The 25,838-nt window shown below is 39.6% G+C and overlaps 2 protein-coding genes across 7 annotated transcripts in view; one reads left to right on the top strand and one right to left on the bottom strand.

Annotated features, from left to right (window-relative positions):
• The window catches only part of ALPK1 (alpha kinase 1), a 151,851-nt gene extending 135,153 nt beyond the window's left edge, over positions 1-16,698 (bottom strand). For 4 of the 5 annotated variants that reach the window (XM_060012896.1, XM_060012898.1, XM_060012893.1 and 1 more), the window contains exon 1: positions 5,514-5,631. The gene's annotated coding sequence lies outside the window, so the exon portion shown is untranslated. Of the gene's footprint in view, positions 1-5,513; positions 5,632-16,589 lie in introns of those variants that run through there. The other variant, XM_060012894.1, reaches the window with a different exon arrangement.
• A 194-nt stretch (positions 16,699-16,892) lies between these two features.
• Positions 16,893-24,652, top strand: TIFA (TRAF interacting protein with forkhead associated domain). 2 transcript variants are annotated; one of them, XM_060012904.1, is made up of 3 exons: positions 16,893-17,030; positions 17,481-17,670; positions 21,921-24,652. In XM_060012904.1, exon 3 carries the CDS (start codon positions 21,945-21,947, stop codon positions 22,500-22,502), a length of 558 nt encoding a protein of 185 aa, XP_059868887.1. In that variant the 5' UTR covers positions 16,893-17,030; positions 17,481-17,670; positions 21,921-21,944; the 3' UTR covers positions 22,503-24,652. The 2 variants fall into 2 exon arrangements, with proteins under 2 accessions (XP_059868887.1, XP_059868886.1); XM_060012903.1 differs by having other exon boundaries at positions 16,901-17,030; positions 17,443-17,670.
• The last annotated feature ends 1,186 nt before the right edge of the window (positions 24,653-25,838 follow it).

Here is a 25,838-nt window from a genome sequence, read left to right as displayed (position 1 = left end):
TAGGCACAGTAAAAGATTAACAATAACTAATAATAAAATAGAACAACTGTAATAATATACTGTAAAAGAAGTTATGTGAATGTGGTCTCCCTCTGTCTCTTTCTCAAAATATCTTACTGTACAAATTTTATGCCTTTCTCTTTTAACTACACACTAATCATGCACTAGGGCCAAAATTGTTGCAGTCTGAGGTGTGACAGCAAAACTAGCACAAACTTCATTTTCTTTCTTTACAATTTCACGAACAGAAGATTCGTAGATCTTGCTTACCGTAGATCTTAGCAAATTCAGCGCACGACTTTTTTTCCTTTCCTTATTAAGTCGAGAACTTTCACCTTTTCACTTAGAGGAAGCACTTTAGAGCTTCTCTTTGGCATATCCGAATTGCCAGTATCACTACTCTGGCTTTTTTTTTTTTTTTTTTGAGTTACGCGGGCCTCTCACTGTTGTGGCCTCTCCCGTTGCGGAGCACAGGCTCCGGACGCGCAGGCTCAGCGGCCATGGCTCACGGGCCCAGCTGCTCCGCGGTATGTGGGATCTTCGCGGACCGGGGCGCGAACCCGTGTCCCCTGCATCGGCAGGCGGACTCTCAACCACTGCGCCACCAGGGAAGCCCATTACTCTGGCTTTTTAGGGCCACTGTTGAGTAAAATCATGGTGACTTGAACGCAGCGCCTGCCTATCATATACCGCCACCGTCGGTCTGATAACCAAGATGGCCGCTAGGTAACTAATGGGCGGCTACACTCCACAAACAGACGATCCACGCTATTCACGCCCCAGCCAGACAGCGCGAGATTTCATCACGCTACTCAGAAGGGTGGGCAATTTAAAACTTAGGAATTGTTTACTTCTGAAAATTTTCATTTAATATTTCCGGATGGAGAGTAACTAAAACCATGGAAAGCAAAATCATAGATAAAGGGGGACTACTGTACAGAATATGCTCAATAAATATGCATTAATGAATAATGGATACTTATTATTAACTATATTTAGCATTGGTGAACAGATTGTCATTTATGGTGAGTAGGAGAGACACCTGCTTTCATGGCTTCTTAGACTTTTAGATACTGCCTGTTCATGAATTCCCTGAACTCTGTGATCTGTTCACTTCATGTTGGATCCCAGCCACACAGTAAGTCTCTTGCTCCCAGGCTCTTTCTATTCATCACGCATTAGGATACCTGGGTTCTAATTCTGGCGCTGTCACAAACCAATTGTATGAATTTAGGCAAATCACCTTTCCCTGCTAGACCTCAATTTACTCACCTCTAAAATTAGGGGGGTTTTAGAGATTATCATACTAAGTGAAGTAAGTCAGACAGAGAAAGATAAATATTGTATGATATCACTTACACGTGGAATCTAAAAAATTATACAAATGAACTTATTTATAAAACAGAAACAGACTCACAGACTTAGAAAACAAACTTATGATTACCAAAGGGGAAAGGTGGGGGGAGGGATAAATTAGGAGGTTGGGATTAACATATATACACTACTATACATAAAATAGTTAATCAACAGGGACCTATTCAATACTCTGTAATATCCTATATGGGAAAAGAATCTGAAAAAGAATAGATGTAAGTATATGTATAACTAAATCACTTTGCTGTACACCTGAAACTAACAAACTATTGTAAATCAACTATACTCCAATACAAAATCATTTTTTTTAATGTTAAGAAAAGAAAAAAAATTTTTTAATAAAATTAGGGGGGGTTGCTAAGGTCTCTAAAGTCCTTTCCAACTCTACGATTCTGTAATGCTATTTCCACCTCTCAAAATTCAGCAGCAAGTAACTGAAGATCAGTGTCGGCCTGGTCTGCTAGCATAGGAGCTACGTGGTCTCCACGGGATTTAACGTAGAATTATTTCCTCCCTAGAATGAATTCCCAAAAAGAAACTGCCAATATGACCATTTTAATGGTCACTGGCACATACCATGTTATGTTAATGGCCCTGGACCTAGATGATGCTCTCCCCAACTCCCACCCTTCAGCCCCAACCTGAACCCCACTTCAGAGATAATGGTATCTCAATGAAACCAGCAAAATGGAGCTACAATGCTTACTCTGGGATACTTCACCCTCTCTATGATTCTTATTTCAAAAAATATTAGCTACATGCTGCATCTCTTCGATTTTATGACAATTCATGAGGACCGCAGGTCTGATAAAAGTTTGATAAAGCATTTCTCTATCTATATTTTGTACATCTATAATTAGGAATTTCAACAGATTGCATTATCAGTTGAGCTCTGTCACCAAGGACCAGTGAAGTTCAAAGATATTGCACTGGTTCGGAAAATATCCACTTCTCAAACACATTACAGCAGTATTTCCAAAATTTTAGCCATTTACATGCCACTTTCACAATCTTGACCATATCTGCATATTATCTGTAACAGTAGTTATTTGATCATTTCCTTAAAATCAATAGTAAAGTGGCTCACTTCCTTTTTTACTTAACATCTTTCTGGGCAATAATATCCATGAAATCATACATTTTAAAAGCTAATTATATTTTTAATGCACATTAAACTAAGCACAACTCAAATTTTCAGTTTGGATATGTGACACCTAAAAACAGTAATTTGTATACCATACTTTGGGCAAATGATATTAATATGTAACTGATATTTAAGCTATGATCATCTCTTTCTGTTCTTCAGACATAGAAGAATGATAGCATCAGATAATATTCTTACTTTCAAATTCATCTACTCCACTGAACTCTATAAACAGAGCAAATCACAACATCCTGAGAAAATAGATGTCACTGTCAATAACAAGAAACAGAGTCCCCCATATAGAGCGGCAACAAATACAATAAACATAAATATGGGGCCTCCCTGGTGGTGCAGTGGTTGAGAATCCGCCTGCCAATGCAGGGGACACGGATTCGATCCCTGGTCCGGGAAGATCCCGCATGCTGCGGAGCAACTAAGACCGTGCACCACAACTACTGAGCCTGTGCTCTAGAGCCTGTGAGCCACAACTACTGAGCCCACGCACTGCAACTACTGAAGCCCGCGCGCCTAGAGCCCATGCTCCGCAACGAGAGAAGCCACGGCAATGAGAAGCCCGCGCACCACAACAAAGAGCAGCCCCCACTCACCGCAACTAGAGAAAGCCCCTCGCGCAGCAACAAAGACCCAACACAGCCAAAAATAAATAAATTAAAAAAACCCATAAATATGGAATGAGTTTACAACAAAAGTTTGAATGTCCATTCTTGTTAAAGTTCTTCAACCCATAGAACTTAAAATATCAGGAAATAAAAGCATTTACAATGAACATTTTATTTTGAAAAGCTGTCATTCTCTGCAAAAGATTAAGGGACAGAAAAATAGTACATGTGCTGTGTTCTGGGAAAGGGGTCAGTGAAATTTTGGAATGGGAGAAGCCATGGAATTTCAGAAATATTTTGAAATGCACACACTTATTCTTAAGGAAAATTCCAGGTTCTAAACCCAAACTTAGATCACATAGCACTTAAGGGGGGATTGTTACAGCTTAACAAATCAGGCGCAAATCAGTATTATTTTATGTGAGATTTTATAATATCCATCACAATTTACATATAGCTTTTTTTAACTTCAAAAAATAATATTTTAGAGTTTAAAGTAGTTATTGTCTCTCTACTCATGCAAGTGGATGCTATAAAATTTTGGAGTCTTGTTGGGGGAAGAACTTGAAGAATTCATCTCAGACTCAAAAAGACATTTGAAGTGGAGAGTAAATTATTGCTAGAATAATTTAAAGTGTTTTGTTTCTTTTGAGGCTGCAGGTTGACAGGATTTGGACAAAGGAGGTGGGAAGACAGAAGTAAATTATTTTGGTCAGTGGATATAAAGACTTGACTTGGCTTTTGTTTACATCTGTTGTGTTATCCAAGCGGTAAATTAACCTACACCCACCCTTACCCAAAATAATGCACACCGTACAGTCATGTAATCTGCTGACACACCACTCAGACCTAGGGGTGCACAGCTTCTGTGGTATAATTACTAATACTCTTTTTGGTTCACTTGAATTCGAGGTCAAGGAGGAAAGAGGAGAAACAACAGAATCTTGAGACTATGATGAAGCATCATGTATAGACTTGTACAGCAACAGTGATTACATGTGAAGAATTAAAAATGTTCTTAACAATGAAGTATCAGCCAACCAAAACCGAATATTGTTTCTCATAAGAGTACTAGCTGCACTAAGTAAAAAGAAAAGGCAGAGGGAGATAGAAGCAAACAGAGATGCCATTATGTTGTGACATAAAGTCCCCTCCCTTCTGATCCTGCCTCTCTTTTTGCCCTCACCCACCTGCAAATTCCAAACAATTCTAAAGGTTTTAATCTGTGGCTTTAAAAAGTCATCCGGACCCCTAATTTTAAATGCTAAAATTGGTTAATGAAAGGACTCTTTTGAATAGAAATACGAAGGATTTTAATTTTTCATACTTTCTCTCTACATAATGCTTCTCCACATCCAGAATTCCCCTCGGGGTTCATCCCAAATGAGAAGAGCAATTTTTCAGCCTTATCTGTTTCCTGGCAAAACTATTGAGGCCATGATAAAAGTGACAGTTTCTGTTATCACTACCTATATACTCCAGGCAAACGTCCCAAGGTTAATTTTTCAAATAAGTAATCCCAGTTCCTGTAATCAAAGATCATGATTCAGTGATAAATAAAGCCAGATGTTCACTAGCAGCAGTTCTAGCAAGTCTCATGACTTGAGGACTTTATTATATAAACTTTTTTTTTTTTTCTTTTTTGGCCGCCCAGCGCGGCGTGGGGGATCTTAGTTCCCTGACCAGGGGTGGAACCTGCGCCCCCTGCAGTGGAAGCCCGGAGTCTTAACCACTGGACCGCCAGGGAAGTACCCATTATTTAAGCCTTTAAAAGAAAGGGGTTTCGGGACTTCCCTGGTGGCATAGTGGTTAAGAATCTGCCTGCCAACGCAGGGGACACAGGTTCGAGCCCTGGTCCGCGAAGATCCCACGTGCCGTGGGGCAACTAAGCCCGTGCTCCACAACTACTGAGCCTGAGCTCTAGAGCCTGCGAGCCACAGCTACTAAGCCACTAAGCCCGTGCGCCTAGAGCCCGTGATCCGCAACAAGAGAAGCCACTGCAATGAGAAGCCGGAGTACCGCAACGAAGAGCAGCCCCCGCTCACCGCAACTAGAGAAAGCCCGCGCACAGCAACGAAGACTCAACGCATCCAAAAATAAATAAAATATTCAAAAAAAAAAAAAAAAAAAGCTGGTTTCTTTTCTCTTCCTAATAACCTAACTTTACTGCTGTAGGTGGTCCTTTTCCCCTCCCCCTCCCTTTCAGGGGAGTTTTCAGAAGTGCAAATGTTCTTGGAGCTCCAAAGTTATTTCAATGTAGAGAAGGCCACCAGGTGGAAACAGGGTCACAATTTAAGAAAACACTGCCTTAAAAACTATGTCATCTTTTATACCCACATCTACTGAGTTTTTGTCATTAAAAGGCTGATACTCACCTTTATCTCGAAGAAGAGGAAATACACTATAAAACTAGCAAATCTAACTCTGAAAAAAGTTAATTATAGCACAACCTCCCTGAAATATACTGTTTCTCATAAACGGCCTCCGTTTCAGGAAGTAGGAATCTGAAAGAAAACATAGACTGTTATTGTCTCAGAGTTTGATTGTGCAATTCAACTCCGGGACTTTCAGCAGTTCTGGAATTGCTTAAGTGAAAGGTATTCTGGGAGTTGTATTACTACAGAAAAGTTCCTTCTTCTAAAGAAAGTGCAAGAAAACTCCTTATTTGGACTAAGTCAGAATGGAGAGCCAGTCCCCTTGAGAGCCGAGGAAAGAGACCGTTAGTAAGAAACAATGAACATGACATTGTTTGTGATCTATTATCAAAAGAAATTCATGTTACAGCACCATTCGGCGCTCCATCTATTTTAGAATTAGTGTGCAGAATTGAGCTTATTGTTACAAGGACACCTATATTACCAAGTTTTTGAATTGAAAAATGAAATTGGGATTGACATGTATACACTGATGTGTATAAAATTGATGACTAATAAGAACGTGCTGTATAAAAAAATAAATTAAATAAAATTCAAAAATTAAAACAAAATGAAGTTGGAATTTATCTCATAGAAAATCTCATTGGGCTGACTGGCTTAACAGTGAGGACTATCAACTAGTGTTATATAGTGGATATCGTCCTTCAATCTGAATCTGCGGCTACAAATTTTGACAAAAAAATATCAAAAGTACATGAAAAGATATTTAAATGTTTAACAACATTTTATTGGAAAAGTTGTTGACGTCAACAATATTGTAATTTCCTCAGTCCTTTCTGAGCCTGCTGGATTAAAGAAGTGTCCTCTCCAGTGAAGGAGTAAGACATTTCATTAGTAGTCATTTGATAAGTCTTGGTAAAACCTTTTTGATATAGTTCCCCCAAACTGAGAAATTGAATGACGAATAAGTGGGTGACAAATCCTTCGGCAAGCTGGATGGTTTCCAGCTCTGCTTCTCAACAAAACAGAAAAAGAAACTACTTACGTATTCAGCTACTAAGTATTTTAAGTACTAAATACTCAGTATTTAGACAACTTAAAAAAATTTTTATGATAGATCACTATGTAATTCTTAATATATGACCTTAGAAGAAGTTCAAATAACCAAATGAATTGTATATCAAAACTCTTTCTATCTCCTTTTATTTATGTAAAGAGTTTCTCTTTTCTTTGTATGCATTTTTTTTGTAGAATGCTGGTTTATTCCAGCTTTCAGTAACATTCATCCATGAACTAATTTTTAAAAACCTTATAAATCGGGCTTCCCTGGTGGCGCAGTGGTTGAGAGTCCGCCTGCCAATGTGGGGGACACCGGTTCGTGCCCCAGTCCGGGAGGATCCCACGTGCCGCAGAGCGGCTGCGCCCGTGAGCCATGGCTGAGCCTGCGCATCTGGAGCCTGTGCTCCACAACGGGAGAGGCCACAACAGTGAGAGGCCCGCGTACCACAAAAAAAAAAATAAATAACTAAATAATAAAAAGAGAGAAAACCTTATAAATCTCACTGAGAAATGCATTTTCCATAAAATCTTATTCTGTTTAATAGTTATTCACCAGAATATTTTTGTCTTTCTAATCTATTATGAATTCATAATCCTTGTAATGTATAACTCTGTATTTAAAAAATTAACACTTAAAGTCTATGGTCAGAGGAAATAAAAAAGAAATTTAAAAATGTTTAATTTTAGTATGCACATGTTTTTATTGTAAAGAAATATGACTTTTTTTTTGGCTGCTTGGCTTGCAGGATCTTAGTTCCCCCACCCAGGCCCTCAGCAGTGAAAGTGCGGAGTCCTAACCACTGGACTGCCAGGGAATTCCCAAGAAATATGATTAAAATAACTTTCAAGCATATAAACTACTAATATTAGGAGAAAATTCTATGGAGAAAGTGGAAAGGAAATAAAAGTTAAAGGAGATGAATAATATAAACTTTCCAGTTGTTAAACTTGTACATGTACAAGAACTTGTACCTGTGTTTTTAAATGGATGATGGGGTCAGCAAATTACTAGCATATATAATTTCCATTGGGTACATCTAAAAGAGTTATTAAACATCTGACTTAGATCATTTGCAACTATTTAAAGTGTTGATAAAAGATGGATATCAACTTAAAAATGTGTGAGTGTTGTTTTTGTAAAATTCTGTTTGAGAGTAAATGAGCAAAAATGTTAGAAATTCAGTATTCTAGAGCCTAAAAGAGGGCATTGGATACTTGGGAATGGAAAGAGAGAAAAAGGGTACTGATACTTTTATCATCCTTATTTGAGGGATGCAATGAGGCATTTATCTTGCCTACTATCTGGACAACAGGTGAATCTGTCTCCAATAGCGATTTCTGGTAGAATTCCCAGAGCCATGGAAACACAAAGATAGAATGTCTCATTTATGATCACAATGTTGAGCTTTAGAAAGATTTCAAAGATAAAAATTCTTTGAGATGGAAAACTAATAACGCAAGTCTCAACTATTGTGAGATGTACACTCATAAAAGAAGTACATTATGAATCACTTAGAAAAACTGGTTGCACCATCATATTCATTTTTATTTTCTAGGTTTGACTATTTTCTTATCTTGACTATAAATCGCTAAAACAAGCTGATATCATTCATTTGTTCAGATAACATGTTTAGAGCATTTATATTGTGCCTAGTGTTACATTGGTGCCATGGATTCAGACCGACCACGTAAGAAATACCCTTAATGCAATCACAGCGACAGATAGATTGGTGGATATATGGCTAGAAATTACCTGGAAAGATAGGAGTTAGCTCATAATATGAGAGCTTTGTGTTTAATTCTAAGGAGTTTGAACTTTTATCTTGAAAGCACTGGGGAATCATAGAAAAATTGAAGGAATATGGTAAAATCATATAACTATTTTAGAAAGAATGCTCATTGTAGTAGGAAGGTTGGATTATGGGACAAGGTTTATTCCAGGAGAAAATCATGGTAGTGGATGGATTAGAAGGCAAGACTGGAGTTAGGAAATTGAGTTAGAAGACTACTGCACTGGTCTATACTGCAATCATGACTGGGCTTAATTAATAACAGTAGATAAAAAGCAGAAAGAAATACCGGCTTCCCTGTGGCGCAATGGTTAAGAATCTGCCTGCCAATACAGGGGGCACAGGTTTGAGCCCTGGTCCAAGAAGATCCCACATGCCGCCGAGCAACTAAGCCCATGCGCCACAACTACTGAGCCTGTGCTCTAGAGCCTGCGAGACACAACTACTGAAACCTGCGTGCCACAACTACTGAAGCCCACGTGCCTAGAGCCTGTGCTCTGCAACAAGAGAAGCCACCACAAAGAGAAGCCTGTGCACTGCAATGAAGAGTAGCCTCCGCTCGCCACAACTAGAGAAAGCCCGTGCACAGTAATGAAGACCCAACACTGCCAAAAATAAACAAATAAAATAAATAAAATTTAAAAAAAAGTAGAAAGAAATATTTAGGAGACAGGTTCACAGGCTTGTGTGACAGACATAGAAGTATGGGTAAACGACTTAGAGGCTGTCCAAAAACAATAACTGTAGTTAGAGTTTACCGAGGGAGGATGTGAAAAGTCACAAAGAGCAAGTGTGGTAATACCAGTATTCATGTCAGAAAAGAGGGGCCACAAACGAGATGGGGAAAGAATGTGTAGATCACAGCAGAGAAAGCAAAACAAAATTATGCTCTAAAAACAGGATTGGCTGTATAATCTGTGGGATCTCTTGTCCAAAAATTATTAAGAATTTCAAGATGGCAACAGCAGAGCCAAGCATGAGGCCCTGAGTATGGGGCCCTGTGCCACCGTTCAGGTCACATCCTCATGAAGCCAGCCCTTCCTAAAAGCCAGGTAGGTGAGAGTGGCTGGGTCATATCTCAATAAAGTGGGAGTGGTCAACAGTACCAAATGATGCAGAGAAGTGAGAAGGATGAGGATAGAAAAGTGTCCATTGGCTTGGCAGGTAGGTCAAGGATAGTTTTAACAAGAACAAATTCAGTGGAGTAGTGGTAGAAAGGAGATGAAATATTTTTAAAATCCTAGTAAGATAAATAGAGTAGAAAGAGAAACTTTCCATCCAAGCCTACATTAAATAAAATATCCAGGTGGAGCCTATTTTTGGAGGGGGTTACATTCTTTGCAAAGGTCTTCAGTGATGGAGCAATATGATCTCAAGACCAACTTAACCCTTTTATTATATAACTAACTACATAATAAACATGAAGGCCACAAACAGCAGGGAATAGTGAGATTTCTATGGGCATAATGGCCAGAATGTCATTCTGGAACTTTCTTCTCAGAATTAGTTGTCAGCACAATGATGATAAGCATAAAGAAAGAACCAGAGATGGAGGATAAAAAGAGAACTTATTCCAGGTATGGCATTTTTCTGGGGAAAGACTTTCTGTTTTATTTCATGAGAAAATGAAATTATTGTATTATAAATTAAATAATGTATATTGTCTAATCCCTCATTAGTAGTATAAAGTTGTTAGTTGTTAGGATGCTAGTAATTCATTAGATTTTAAAAATTAATGGAAAAGCACTGGGACTTCCCTGGTGGCACAGTGGATAAGACTCTGTGCTCTCAATGCAGGGGGCGTGGGTTCGATCCCATGCGCATCCCCTAACTAAGAGTTTGCATGCCGCAACTAAGGAGCCCGCCTGCCACAACTAACACCCAGTGCAACCAAAAAAAAAAAAAAAAAAAAAAAATTAATGGAAAAGCACTAACAAATAAAATATAAATATTTAAACATTAAAGAGGAGGTGGTGTGGGGTTGTTATTTTCTTTCTTACTAAAAATTACACATTAAGGAGTACTATATGACAAAGTATAGATTTAACAAGGCAAAATTAAGTTACTTGGTTTGGAGGATATGTGACAGGTAGAAATAATGCATCCCTCCCCCCAAAACTGGCCCTTCTTTTCCTGCTTACATAGCTCTCATAATAAGTGACTGGGGATTCCAGGATCAGGATCCACTGGAGACTCTCATTATCCACTGGGCTCCTCTAATCAAAAAACCTTATTAGTGTTTTATTGTTGTCTAAAAATTACCACAAATTTAGCAGCTTAAAACAGTACCCATTAAATGATCTGTTCTATGAACTAAATGTAAAATATTTATAAATGAAGATGCATTTTAAGTGTCTATAAAATGATATTATAACTAGAGCATGGACATTTTATAAGTATTTAAGAATTTAGAGGAAAAGTAATAAAGGTCCTTTGGTATACAAAAACAAAAAAAAACCAGCATCCATTTATTATTTCAAGGTCTCGTCAGTCAGAAATCTGGGCACATTACAGCTGAGAACACTGCAGTTCTCGTGTGAGGCCTGGGGGGACTCCTTCAAGGCCCATTCAGGTTGTTGGCAGAATTCCATATATAGGACCAAGGTTGCCAATTTTCTTGGTAGCTGTTGGCTGGGGAACACTCTCAGATCCTAGATGTCAACCACAGTTTCTTGCCGTGTGGTCTCTGTAGACAGTTCCTGACATGGATGTTTGCGTCCAGGCCAGCAGGGGCATGTGTCTCTGACTTCCTGAAGGGCTGAGCCCTTTTAAGGATTCACATGTTTAGGTCCGGCCCAACCGGATAATCTCCCTTTGGATTCAAAGACAACTGATTAGAAACCTGGTCACAGGAAGATATCCTATCATATTCATGGATTCTGCCCACACTCAAGGCGAGGAGATTTTACAAACTGTGTATACCACAGGGTGGGAATCTTGGGGGCTGTCTTAGAATTCTGCCTACCACACAACTTCCTCGTAACTGCCCAAGGAGGGGCCGGACAAATGGCCCGAGACAGCGTGACTCCTTCTCTCCCTCCACCCTCCAGGTGTCCTGCCTCTGGGGGCTCCAATTTTCTCCTCACCATCTGCTCACTCTCTTGAGAGCCTGAATTTTATTGCAGTTCTCCTCATGTGAAAAATATTGAGGCATCAAAGCATTGAGACCTTTCTCTCAGGAGATTTCTTTCATTTGGTTCTTCTTAAAAAAGCTTTTTTGTGTGTGCATGGAACCATATTGCTTGCAAATGAGACCAAAATCCAAACAGCTTGAAAAAGTACACAATGAAAAATCTCTCCCACCTCCACATTCTGCCCTGTCTCCCAAATTCTTTTTCTCAGACTAACCGGTATACAGTTCCATTTCTTGGATCTCTTTGTAGATAGTTCATGCATTAACAGACATTTTTCCCCCCCACAAATATAGCATTTTTGTTCTGCACTTTGGTTTTTTGCTTTAGTGATGCATCCATCAGATCTTTCCACATAGATCTAAGTTGTTTTAACTGCAGATGCTTGACCCCCCAAATAGGGAGAAAGTGAAGTCTAGGCTAGTTTTTCTTCATTCTCAATACTTTGGGCCTACTCCTGTCTCCCATTTAGCAGATAATGGGAAAAGAGCTAAGTGAGTTATCTCAGTTGATTCTGAATGTTTTCACAGGTTTGCAGAGAGCATCAGCCCTGAGATGGGACACTCCTGAACTGAGTCACTCTGAATCTGAACATTTTAGCTGGGCCTGGGAGAGTTAGATGAGTCTGTATTCAAGGTGCTTAGAGTGCACTGAGCACAAGGCGAGTATCATATAACCCAGCTGCCACAAGGCAACGCAAAAAAGCAACACTTTCTAATTTTTTTCTATAGTGTGCAATTGTATTACCACAAATTAGCTTCTTCTATTTTTGATTTTTAAGTGAAATACAGTAGGCTTTCAGGTATATCAGCTTAGTTATGGGCTAGTGAAAGTATCTAAAAGCAGTTTTTTAGATTGTTTCCATGGACAAATATTTTTGTAATTCCAAACATGGAAGTAACTGAATTAGAAATTATGTTGCAACCCATACCATGGAGGTGAGTGGTAGTGATAGAAGGGGAAACAGTTACTGAAGGGGACATCATCATTTGAATATGAGAGCTGAGACAAAATTTTACTTTATTGTTTAACATTAATACGATTTGGAAATTTCAAATTGTTCAAAGCTAGATAGAAATTTATTGGATTGTAGGCATTTTATGTTATTTCCAGATTATATGATTCATCACTAATTCAGATAGTAAATCCCTCTTTTTTTTGGTCTCAACAATATAGATGCCTAGTGTTTCTTCTGTTTTGCTTTGATAAACAATTCTGGTCTGACCTTTGAGGTACCATTTCTCTGAAGGGTTCCTTTTAATCTCTCTAATTAGCAGCCTAGGAATACTTAAACCCTCCAGAAAGCATTTAGCTTACTCCATATATACCCAGCAACACTCACAGCATTTGGCTGTGTCAAGTGAAGTTAACCAAGCTTTAAAGCCATCCAAAGCCTTCCTTCATTAAACTCACAGGAAAGGAGTCTATCCACATTCCGTGTAATTTAAAAGATGTTGAAAACTCATGAGCAGTTCTGAGTGCAAGAGAAAGTTCTTGAAACTTCAAAATCAAAGAACGGGTTTGTCAAAATGACACAACCACATCGAAACCAAAACAAAAATTGTTTTGCTCCTTTCCGAAACGGAAATCTGCAAATAAGAGGCCCTAAAAAGTGCTTTTCAGTAGGTATGTTCTCATCAGCACATGCGTGATGGTAGCACATGCTGGAATCCTTACATTTCTTCAGACTGATGTTACTTTGGCTGAAGTATTTTCACACGGGCTTTTAGTAATTCTCTTGCTTTCAGAGAAATCACAGGCTGAGATGAGGATATTTTATAAACCTCTTCCTGTAATATCTGGTAAACTTTCATCACATAAAGTCCTATTGTGTTCCTTTAACAGCAAAGACATTTTCATTATCAAAGAACGATGTTCATGTTTCTCTGTAAATGCTACTGTTACTGTATCTAAACTTTGATCTTGAATAACAGTAAAAAAAGTAAAATCTGTAGTAGAATTGTAAAATAATCTCTTCTATTAAAAATGTTTCTAGTGGTTTTACACAAACAGAAACAGTAACAAAATGAAGCAATTATTACAGAGTACTTTGCCTAATTTACATATTAGTGATTTAAAATCTTTTAAAATTGAAGTACAGTTGACTTAGTATATGAGTTTCAGGTGTACAACATAGTGATTCGATATTGTTATATTTTATGAAATGATCACCATGATAAGTCCAGTTACCATTTCTCACCAAAGTTATTACAATATTGTTGACGGTATTCCCTATCTTGTATGTTACATCTCTGTGACTTCTTTATTTTATAACTGCAGGTTTGTACCTCTTTATCCCCTTTCCCTATTTTGTCCAGCTTCCCATACCCCTCTCCCCTGACAACTACCTGTATGGTTTCTGTATCTATGAATCTGTTTCTGTTTTGTTTTCTTTGTTCACTTTTTTTTTAGATTCCACATATAAATGAAATCATACAGTATCGATCTTTCTCTGTCTGACTTATTCCACGTAGCATAATGCCCTCTAAGTCTATTCATGTTGTCATAAACGGCAAGATTTCATTCTTTTTATGGATAATATAACATTGTATATATTTACCATATCTTCTTTATCCATTCATCTATCGGTGGACACTTAGGTTGTTTCTATATCTTGGTTATTGTAATAATGCTGCAGTGAACATTGGGGTGCATATACAATTTCAAATTCGTGTTTTTGCTTCCTTTGGATCAATACCCCAGAAGAATGGAATTGTTGAATCATATGGTAGTATTATTTTTAATTGTTTGTGGACTCTCCATACTGTTTTCCATAGTGGCTGCACCAATTTACATTCCTATCAACAGTGCAGGAGGGTTTCCTTTTCTCCAAATTCTTGCCAATATTTATTTGTCTTTTTGATAATAGCCATCCTGACAGATGTGAGGTGATATCTCATTGTAGTTTTGATTTGCATTTCCCTGATGATTAGTGATGCTGAGCATCTTTCCATGTGCCTGTTGGCCATCTGTATTGTCTTCTTTGGAAGAATGTCTACTCAGGTCTTCTACCCTTTCTTTAATGTTAGTTTTTTTGATGTTAGTTGTATGAGTTCTTTGTATATTTTGAATACAAACTCCTTATCAGATATATCATTTGCAAATATTTTCTCCCATTGAGTATGTTGCCTTTTTGTTTTGTGACGGTTTCCTTCACTGAGTGAAAGCTTTTTAGCTTGATGTACCTTCATTTGTTTATTTTTGCTATTGTTGCCCTTGCCTGAGGAGACAGACACCCCCAAAATATTGCTAAGACCAATGTCAAAGAGTACACTGCCTATGTTTTCTTTTAGGTTTCAGGTCTTACATTTAAGTCTTTAATCCATCCTGAGTTTATTTTTGTCTATGGTGTAAGAAAGTGGTCTAGTTCTATTCTTTTGCATGTAGCTATCCAGTTTTCCCAACACAATTTATTGAAGAAACTGTCTTTCCCCCATTGCATATTCTTGCCTCCTTTGTCTAGATTAATTGACCGTAGGTGCATGGGTTTATTTCTGGACTCTATTCTGTTCCATTGATCTGTGTCTGTTTTTGTGCCAGTGCTATACTGTTTTGATTATAAAGCTTTGTAGCATAGTTTGAAACCAGGAGCAGGTAGCCGCCACCAACTGTCCCTTCAAACCTTTAAGGAACAGAAACTTTTCATATGTGCACTCTTGGCTGTTTCTCAACTTGCACAAGCCATTTTCAGTTCAAGGCCCATTGTTTTTAACCAGTTGTCAGAGGGTGAAAACCATTACTGAGATTAGATACTGATCTGGAATTGAAGGCTTATTCAAATTTTATTTTGGGTCATTTAGTAAATCAAATAAGTCATCTTAAAGGAAAGAGAAAAATGGAATAATGTTCAGCATCATGAATTTTAACAGTTGTTGCATCTTCTCGATTAGTGTTATCGATAACACCTACTTAAATAGTCCTTTGCAGTTTATAAAGCATTTTCACATCTCATTTAATTTTAAAGGTTAGAGATCAGAAACTCCAATTCCGGTAATACTATTTCATTGTGTGAGCTTATTGGTGTAGTCAAATTGCATGTCTTATCTTCCACCTGCTCTAATGTTCTTTGACTGAAAGAAGATACTGTCACTGTCTTTCAGGGGAGAAATAGTGTTGATGATTAACGAACAAAATTGCAGCCTTACAGGAATCTGCCTCACTTATAGATGCACCGGTCCTTCCTCATGCTTATGGTTCTTGATTACATGTAACTTTGAGAGTTCAATACTTAACCCCTCCTCAGAACCTCTTTATCAAGTGGTGACGCAGCAAGCATCACTGTTATTTTATTACCAGTGAAACAGACCCATAAACAAGCCCTCTCCTGAAGTCAAGGATGGAACCCAGACAAATGAGCGGCTTCCATCAGACATTTACCAGAGTTGGTGGGCGGTTTCCCAAGCCTTGAAGTAAGTAAGCCAGTATGACCTCGATCACCAGAAGCTTTGTCCCCCCACTGCTGTTCTCAGCCCTTTTTCTCTTCATACAGTCTCCTGTCTCCCTCTAGACACCTATTGTCTTTATGCTCTCTCCACCTTTAGTTCATCCCAGATCTTCTCCCTGAGGCAGGAAAATAGTATCATCTTATTTACTCTAAGCTATAAAGGACTCCTGGGAGGTTGTTTCCTGTTGCATCAGGTACTAGCCCTTACTTTTGGAACCCGAGACCCTGGGTGTTGAGTGAGGACTGCCTTCAGGTAGATGGGGAGACAGGGAGCGCCTGGATGCTCGGGTGTAAGGTGAGGGCACCATGGGTACCAGGAGGCTGATCAGGAGCTCTGGAGCAAGTTCTGCCTCTTCCTCGCTCAGAAACTTAATCACTCTCTGGGCCTCAGTTGACTCACCTGTAAAGTGGACCTACTCTCCCGACTGTGAGGATTGCATAAGAATAACGTGCGCCCCGCACCTGTCTTGCTTGATGGTTAATTCAACACCTCGCCTCTCCCCACGCTGGTCCCAGGCCAACACTCCCAGTGTGTGGGGGGAAGTCGCCCTTAATGTTGAAGTGATTCAGTCCCCTTTTCAAAATCCCGCTCGAAAGCCACGCCCTCTTCGGAAGGGCCCTCGTTTGGGAGGTGGGGTCCTCGCCGGCTTACCTCGCATCCCACCCGGCCTGGAGGCTGGGCTTTCTGGTCTGACAGGGCAGCGTCGGACACGGAGAAGGCGGGGGCGGAGGGAGGCTGGCAAGGCCGGGGTGGAGTCTGGGAATCTCCGCGCTTTCGGAATTAAGGGCTCAGCGGAAGGGCGCACTCGGCCGGCCGACGGAAGGAGTCGCCGTGCGTGCCGCCGCGTCTGAAAGCCGCAGCCCCCCGCGGCCCCGGCTGGGTTGCGTCTGCGTCCCTCTCTCCCCGCTCGGCCCTGTCCCTCCGCTTCGGCTCACATCTGCTCCCCCTCCTCGCACCGCAGACCGCAGTGGCGGCGGCGCGGCCGGCGGGCAGAGACCACCCCTCGATCCAGGGCCTCCTCCAGGTCGCGTCCTTTGACCTCGTGCCTAGCCCGGAAAGCAAAGGGAAGTTCACGGACTCTGGGACCCCAAGGTACCTGTCTAGGGGAGGTCTGGGGTGTAAAGTGGGGACTGCGTCTTTTCTGTTTATCGCCCGGAGAGGGAAGCTTTGTCGAGGGGTCTTCCGGGGCGTTGCGTAGAGTCATCTGCCCCTCCCGCGGACTCGGCTGCGGGCAGACGCTTGAGCGATTATTTACGGCGTGATCCCAAACTATAGGAATATTTATAAATGGAGCGAGGGAGCACTGAAAGGAAATATTGGAGATGGGTTTTCCTTGTACTTTCCTGTGCTTTGCAAAGTTTTTTCCCCCCCTCTAGTCAGTAAACAAAAAGGAATTCCATTTATGAAGTGTAGCTCACCGAGCGGTTGCATGTAGACCTGCCTTGCTTCAGCCTATTTGGTTAGGAAAATAACGTAATCCGTTGTTTCCCGGGACTTTCTCCAGCTTTCAGATTGAAAGGAGGAATTTCCCAAATTTTCTAGAGCGAGAATACACCCTGAGCCTCGCAGCGGAAGTCCGCAGCCACGGAGAACCGGACTCTGCAATGTTGGCTGGCTACAAGGCACAGTGGGAGAAAGAAGACATCGTCTCTGGAAAAAACAGAGCTTTACTAAGGTTTTTGTCCTGTTGATTTTGGTTTTCACGACTCCTTTAGCAAGACCTGTTACTTAAGTAAGTATTGATTCTGCTGAACAATAGCGTTCACGGATGTCTTCAAAGCCACACTACAGGGCGATGACCTGGTGAGGGGGGTCAGGATAGTTGTCTTTTGCTGTGCTTCCAAGTTTCTCTTCCCTTCCTATTAGCTCAGTGCCAGCAAAGTTATTTTAGTTCATTTGTTAACACAAATATTACTGTATGTCAGACATCATTACAGTGTTTTACAGCTTTTTGATGTCAGAGATCATGGTTTAAACCCACTTTGATGATAATCTCCAACTCCATTTAGTTCCATAAAAATCAGATGGTTTGTGACTTTGTAAAGAAAATATTTGTTATATGTTTGAATAGATATTAGATGCACATGGTATAAAATTCCGAAAGTACAGAGCGTGCAGTGACAAGTCTCCTTTCCACCGTCAATCCCAGTTTCCCTCTCCAGAGGTAACCACTGATACCACTATATAAGCTCATTGTTACTGTTTCTTTGATAACTTAGGCCAAACAGATTTGAAAAAGCTGCTTTTGAGCACCTGCACGCTAGTGACTTTTTAAATAAAAAATCCAACAATTTTATTATTTTAGGTTTTTTTTGTTAGTTTCTGTCTTTTCTGTTTTTCTGACCACTCTGAAATGTCAGAGATTCAGGTCACTTTGTAGAGGGAACTTGCAGCTCTGCAAACTAATGAATGTTAGTTTCTGAGTTCCTTGAGGTCAGATACCATGGTTTCCTAAATTTTGGAGCTCCCTAACAACCCGCTATAATTATTAGTGACCTGCCAACATCCATACACGAAGGCTTAAGGTTAACTGATAATCGAAGTAACCTGGTGCTTCACAGCCTCTTCCTCTTATGAGGAGCCAGTAACAGTGTGTTTGCCTCCCCAACGCTAGATTCTAGGTTGGTGTCCTGCTAGTTCTGACAGACACCTCCGTGGCCCTCTTCTCTACTGGTTAGCTGCTATAGTTTGTGAAGTAACTGGTATTTGGGAGTAATGTTTGTAGTGGGCAAGAGAGAGGGTGCATTTCTGTTGTGTGAATCCTGCCTTTGACACTGTCTTTGTGACCTGGGTTACTTAGATAAACCCTCTGAGACTTAGCTCCCTCATCTGTGAAGCGGTGATTCACAGCGTTATTTTGAAAATTAAGTAAGACAGTACGTATAAAGGGCTAGCCCTGTACCTGGCACATGAAAGGCATACAGTAAGTAGCAGCCTTTGTTACTGTCAGGCTTTGTTATCATTTCATACATTCATAAGATAGGTGAGTACATGTGTCAGGGTACCTTATGGCTCAGTAACACCTTACAAGAAGGGTTAATTTTTGCTTATATTATGAGTCTCTATGGCTCTGTCTTTGGCCCTTCCCTCTGGGAGCCCACGCTGAGCTGCTACTTTTGTGGAGCACCGAGGTGGCACACGGAAAGAGAAGAGGCAGGTCTATCTACACAGTGGTTTTTAAAACCTGCGCTCGGAAATAAGCTTCATGTTACTTCCATTCACATTTCGTTGATATGGTTGTCACTGGAGTGGGAAGTATCATCTTTCTAAAGGGGCAGAACCAGTAGAGATAGGCCTGGTAGTGAGGGGCAGCAAATACTTGATAGTAACACAGGTTACAATTGTGAACCCAGAAGTTCATCAAAAGCTTAGAATTGAGTTACCCTGAGACACTTATAGCCACTGATTTATAAGCCAGAATGCCAAATTTTCCTTTAATATATCTCCCCTGGGTACTAGGCATAAGAGCCTGTACAGGGCAAAATTTTCTTGATGGTGGATTTTCTCAAAAGACTGAATTAATTCTAAGCTACTAGGTTACATAAAAAACACAAAAACACAAATTTGGGTGTTACCAAAAGACTGTATCCAGAATATACCATGTTTTAAAATCCAGGTCTCCTTTTGGAACTGTTATTGTCCAAAGTCCAAGAATGAATTAGAGTGATGGCAGTGTATCCTAGACAAGGTGGAAATCATGACAGATTCTTGCTCTTTCTTTTTTTTTTTTTTGCTGTACGCGGGCCTCTCACTGCTGTGGCCTCTCCCGTTGCGGAGCACAGGCTCCGGACGCGGAGGCTCAGCGGCCGTGGCTCACGGGACCAGCTGCTCCGCGGCATGTGGGATCCTCCCGGACCGGGGCATGAACCCGTGTCCCCTGCATCGGCATGTGGACTCTCAACCACTGCGCCACCAGGGAAGCCCTTGCTCTTTCTTTTTAGGCTCTTTACGTGTTATCAGCTAATTGTTTTCCTGTCAACCATTAATTGCATCATCTCATGATTTATTATATTTATTCTAAGCTGTTTCTTGAATAACGACTTTATTATTGTAATTAAAATATTTTCAAATCATGGTGATTAACCAGTTCTACCCACTGTGTGTTAATTCTTGCTGCCTTTGGTTTCATAGTAATTTTTATCACCCTTGCTCCAAGATTCTGAGCATTCCTTTCTCTTTTTCTGCTTATAGCTGGACATTTGTTGCTTGGGTAAGGCAATATGGTAAAATAATGTCCAAAAAGAACCTATTATGAAAGTAAATTTAAAACTAAAAATACGTTTCTAAATCAATAAAAAAGAAATTTTGCTTAGTTATTTGTTAAGTAATTGAATAAACTGAGTTTGATTTTTTGCAACACAACTTTGAAAAACAGAAGATTGTATTTTAAAAGTAAACAGTAGCAAGCATGGAAAGAAAAGGAAAACATTGTTTTTTTCTTTTTAACCAGCAAAATTTTGATACCAGTATCTAATATAGATGGCAAACAAAAACCAATAAAACTACAAATCAACTTCGCTTAAGGCTATTGCTCCCCAAACCCCACTGTAAATACTGTATAGTATTTAAGGAATGCAGGGAGCACTCAGCATCACTCTACCAACTGGTATAATTTACTACCACACTAGATTAAAGGAATTCTATGCAGCTGTTTAAGATTGAGGTATATTTATATGTATAGATATGGAAAAAATCACCCATTTGTGTTACTAATTGAAAAATACAAGGTCTAGAACTAAATACAGTATGTTCCTATTTGTGTAAGAAATTTTTTTCTCTCTGTGTAGAAATGTGTTATGTGTCTTTGAGTGCACACAGTTTTGCTTGAGGTGTAAAGAAGACTTCTGTAAGGATAAAAGCAACATAGTGGTTGACTCTAGAAGAATAAAAAACAGATTAGGGTGGAGGGAAGATACTTAAAAAAATCCTTTTTAAGTGTTTGAATTTTTAAATCATGTGCGTGTAATTCTTTTAAAATAAATTGGTTTTAAAATGGCAGCTTTGGGTCAAAATAACCTCTCATAGATTTTAATAATTAATTCTGTCTGTTTTACTGCTTAAACTACTCCACTGATTATTAAAGGTACATATAGTGAGTTGGAGGTGGAGGGCACCACGGGGCCATGCACTCTAGAGGGATGGGTTAACAGCAGTTAGATTGAGCTGCTTGTGGCTAATGACAGTTTGTCCAGTCATTAGGAACCACTGACAAAAATGAATAATTCCAGTACAAGTACAGACTATGATATTTAGAACTACCTCATGGAGATATTTTTTTTTAAATAAAAAGTGTGTAATGTCTAAATTAAAAAATTATAGGATAAAGTAAACTTTTAAAGCATTTACTATTTTTAATGCTTTACCTCCTAGAAATCTAAGTCAGGATATAAAGGACAAATGTTGCAGTTATTTGTATATAACTTTTACATGTCTTTAATCAGGATAATACATAATACCTCAAAAGTCACAGAAGCCCATACCTGAGTGTGGTAGTTATTCATCTTGTTCCACCCAAAACAATAGAAAATTCATAATACATTAAGTTTTAATTCAGTTAATAAACTGTAGGTTTTCTTCATGTGTATATCTTCATTTCTTTATTCCTGATTTTCTGTTTAAAGTACAGCTGTCATGTTTGGTCTGGGACCAAGTCACTCTATTTAAATGAAAAAGGAACGGAAGTTTCTTTATGCTCCCCCCAAATTACTTTATCAATAGTCATTCCTTGTTATCGTCCAGATTATATGTATGGTCTTACTGTCAAACTAGAAATGAAAAATAGAGAGGAAAAAGTAATGCACCAGTTCGTATGGGGTTTGGTATAAGATTTCACATATCTACTCATTAACTGAAAGTATCCTGCCTATGTATTGTTTTCTTAAAGTCTAAATAAATCAGAAGATTTTCATCAAAATATTAGAATCAAAGATCTCAATGCCTGATGTATGGGAGTGAACTAATGTGCTGACTTGATTGTTGCAGGCGGGTCAGATTCTGGTGTACGTCATGTCCAATTTCGAAGATGCCGACACAGAAGAGACAGTAACTTGTCTCCAGATGACTGTTTACCATCCTGGCCACCAGCAAAATGGAATATTCCAATCAATAAGGTTTTTTAACCGAGAAAAACTCCCCTCCAATGAAGTGGTGAAATTTGGCCGAAATTCCAACACCTGTCATTATACCTTTAAGGACAAACAGGTTTCCCGAGTTCAGTTTTCTTTGCAGCTATTTAAAAAGTTTGATAGCTCAGTTCTCTCTTTTGAAATTAAAAATATGAGTAAGAAGACCAAACTGATCGTGGACAACAAGGAGCTGGGCTACCTAAATAAAATGGACCTGCCACACAAATGCCTCGTTAGGTTTGGGGACTATCAGTTCCTGATGGAGAAGGAAGATGGAGAGTCATTACAATTTTTTGAGATTGAATTTTCTTTGTCGACAAGACCACTCTTGCAAGAAAACAACTGGCTGCCACAGAAGCACATACCTGAGTGTGGCAGTTATTCATCCTGTTCCACCCAAAACAATTCTCCTATAGAAATGGGTGAAAATGAATGGTAAACGCACAGGGCTAAGGGAATCATGAAGGATGAAGAACTCTGTAGACACTTTACAGACATTCCACTTATTAAGAGTTTCTTAGTGTAGTATATTACTGTCATCTATTACTTTGTCAAATTTGAGATCTGGTGTTATCATTTGAAGTCTGTAACTTGTGTTAGTCATTGATTTAGTCACCTGTTGCATTGCTGGATATGTGAAGAATTACTGTACGTGTACATCTGTGAGCATTAATGTACAAATAGTATCCTTTGTGATGAAGGAATAGTATTCTCAAAATATGGTTATGTTACTTTCTTCTTATGCCTGATTTTGGTCCTATGTTTTATATTGTTTCATTTTGGTTTGTAAGTTTTGGTTTGGTCATATTATTTCACAGTAGTCATTTGTTTTCAATGTCAGGGCTGCAAACAAGTTATTATGGGTGTTGTAGCCTGTTGGTACTTGTACCAGAGCATTGGAACAGAGCATCATGTTTTTTAGTGTGTCATTGTGGTTTTAATATGGGAAGACTTATTTGAGCAATAATACCTTGATTTTCTGTTTTTTTCCTCTATAGACTTATACTGTTTATTCCCAAGAATACCGCTTTCCTTATCTGTATTCAGTATCTAAAACCAATATTTTAAACATTTTAACAAACCACTGTGTTAAGCTTAGAATTCTTTTTCTTTTTCCTTTTTTTTGGCTGCACCACATGGCTTGTGGGATCTTAGTTCCTGACCAGGGATTGAACCCCGGCCTCTGGCAGTGGAAGTGCCGACTCCTAACCACTGGACTGCCAGGGATTCCCAATTTTTCATTTTTATTACCAAATTTTAAATAGTTTTTTATGTACTACAGAGTTTTAAATTCCATGAATTCAAAATTTTAGCAGCATCCATATACATAATAAAGTCAAAGTTTAATTCTCTAACCATTTTCTTTGAAACTCTGAAGAAAGGGAGGAACTGTTTTTAGACTGCTCTTAAGGGAGGACTGCAGTAGGCCGCAGGCAGAGGCTGTGGCTGGGGATTCAGACACATCCAGCTGTGCCCCTCAATGCATATTGGCTCCATTATTTGTTCCTCACCCCGCATGGAGGCACATGGCCACCAGTAGCTCCCAAGTTCTATATGTTACCGATCACCCACCCAAAGAGAACCTTATCTCCCAATTCCAGTCCAAGAGAAGGGTCAGCTTGTGTCAGGTGCCCACCCATCTACCAACCAACTTGCCACAGGTCACGTTAAATAATGGCTGCTCCAGTCAGTGACCACGTGGATAAGAAAAGAGTTTTCTCAAAAAATGGCCACAGTGGGGTGTGGGTGAGGGCAAACAAAAATATTGGTGTTTGATACTAGGTACTGCAGCTAAGTTGTGAGACTCGCTGTTCACCTCTTAAGGACTCACTTGTCCCAGGAAACTGATTTTTCTTGCGCTCTTTAAGTAAAGGGGTGTATTAATTGGTGCCAGTGTTACAGTCATAGGCAGTCTCTTCTTGAACCTGCAACTTTATGACAAGGGGGTGCTTTCCAATGGTGGAGTCTCATATGCTATGTGATTATATAACCATATTCTAGAAGATTCTGTCTCTACTATCTACTGCATTGACTGACTTGAAGAAGCATTACTTTTAGGCTCTAACATGAGTGTAGTATTAATTTTAATATGCCTTGTGGAAAAATTAGCTATAATCTTTACTACTAGGAGATAACTGTTGTTCACATTTTGTGTGTATATATTTAGTAGCTGATTCCATGTTATCTCATGGCCCTTTTAACATTTCCAGTTCTCTAACACTTGTTTAATTCCTTACAGTAATTGTTATCATCTGTTAAAATAACAGGTAAGGTTACCATTTTACTTTCTGGAGCCTGATTGAAACAATTAGATCTTCCATTTCAGGTGATGACGGAGGATGAGCACTTGGAAAATTGTGATTGGAATTTACTGGGCTTCTAGTTGGTATGAGTTGTACCCAAGTCCAATCACTCATCATTCTACTAAACAACCTACATGAAAATATTTATTTGGCCAGGTATCTCTCCAAGCGATGCATTTAGGGCAGGGACACTGGTGAAAAAAATAGGAAAGCAGTGGTTTTAGACTGATGCTGGTTTCAACAGTTTGTTGCTGGTGGAAGGCCACTGAGGGACTAGAGATGAGCCAGTGTGGCATTGCTTACTAGCACCTTCATAGAAGAGATCATCGTGAGATGCAGGGGAACACAACGGCTTTCTTAATACTGTTCGTGGAATCATTTCTCAAAAACCCAAATCAAGGTAGTAATATTTTAAAACAGGAAACTTCTGGGGTTAGACAGTCAAAATAAGGTGTGACATGGGAATTCCCTGGCGGTCCCATGGTTAGGACTCCGCGCTTCGGCGCAGGTTCAATCCCTGGTCTGGGAACTAAGATCCCCACAAGTCGCACAACGCTCCAATTACTGGAAAGAAAAATAAAAGCAGGCATAATTCCTGGTTATACCATTTTAAAAGTTCTAGCATCTTAAAACCCTCACACAACTCCATATACCCTCCAGTTACCCCATTTCTCTGCTCTGACCGCAACTTTTCAAATAATTGTCTACACTGGCCATTCTTTATTCTTCACCCCTTACAAGATACTTCTCAGTTTCCATCCCTTCATTTGAAAAAATGGAACATGCAATATTCATGTTCCCAAGCCCAGCTGATGCACCTGCCCTTTCTCTCAGTGCCCAAGCAGCATTTGATATCATTGACTCCTCTCTTTCTGGCTATGGTGACACCACATTCTTTGGTTCCTCAAATTCCTCCCCTATCTGCTTCTTTTGGCCTGTTCTCTACCCCCGACTTCTGAAGGGCAACACTTAATTGGGCTTCTCTGCCTGTCTGCTTCCTCAGGGGGATCTCAGCTGGAATAATTACTTAAATTACTATTTACCTACTACTGACTCCTAAACTTGTACCTATTCTTCTCTGAGCTGTAGACATATATCCCATCACCTACTTGGCAGACATCTTCATTCAGGTTTTTTAAAAAATAAATACCTCAAATTTAACTTTACAAAACAGAGCTCTTAATTTCCTCCAATTTCCCAAACCTGTTCCTCCTACTACATTTATTAAGTCAGAAACCAATAAGTTATCATCAAGAGTAGCTGTAGCTGCTAGTTTGGCTGTCATACTTCCATAGATTTGGCCAACAGAAAGGCAATGAACTCAAACAGACTTAGACAGTTTATTACACAAACAGAAAAAGCAGGACCAGTGAGGAGTCAGTGTCCCACATCCCTGGTCGCTAGGGATGTCCGGAGCTAACACTGAACCGAGGGGGCCAGATGACAAATGCCTTCAGTGGAGGGTAGCTCTG

This window comes from Delphinus delphis, chromosome 5 (assembly GCF_949987515.2).
Source record: "Delphinus delphis chromosome 5, mDelDel1.2, whole genome shotgun sequence".
NCBI classification, from domain to species: domain Eukaryota; kingdom Metazoa; phylum Chordata; class Mammalia; order Artiodactyla; family Delphinidae; genus Delphinus; species Delphinus delphis.
The sequence above is the reverse complement of the archived record's forward strand: the minus strand, read 5'-3'. Positions and strand labels throughout refer to the sequence as shown.

What these genes read in the sequence shown, in the direction of transcription:
- TIFA (XM_060012904.1), top strand. Translation starts at nt 21,945, where the DNA reads ATGTCCAATTTCGAAGATGCCGACACAGAAGAGACAGTAACTTGTCTC.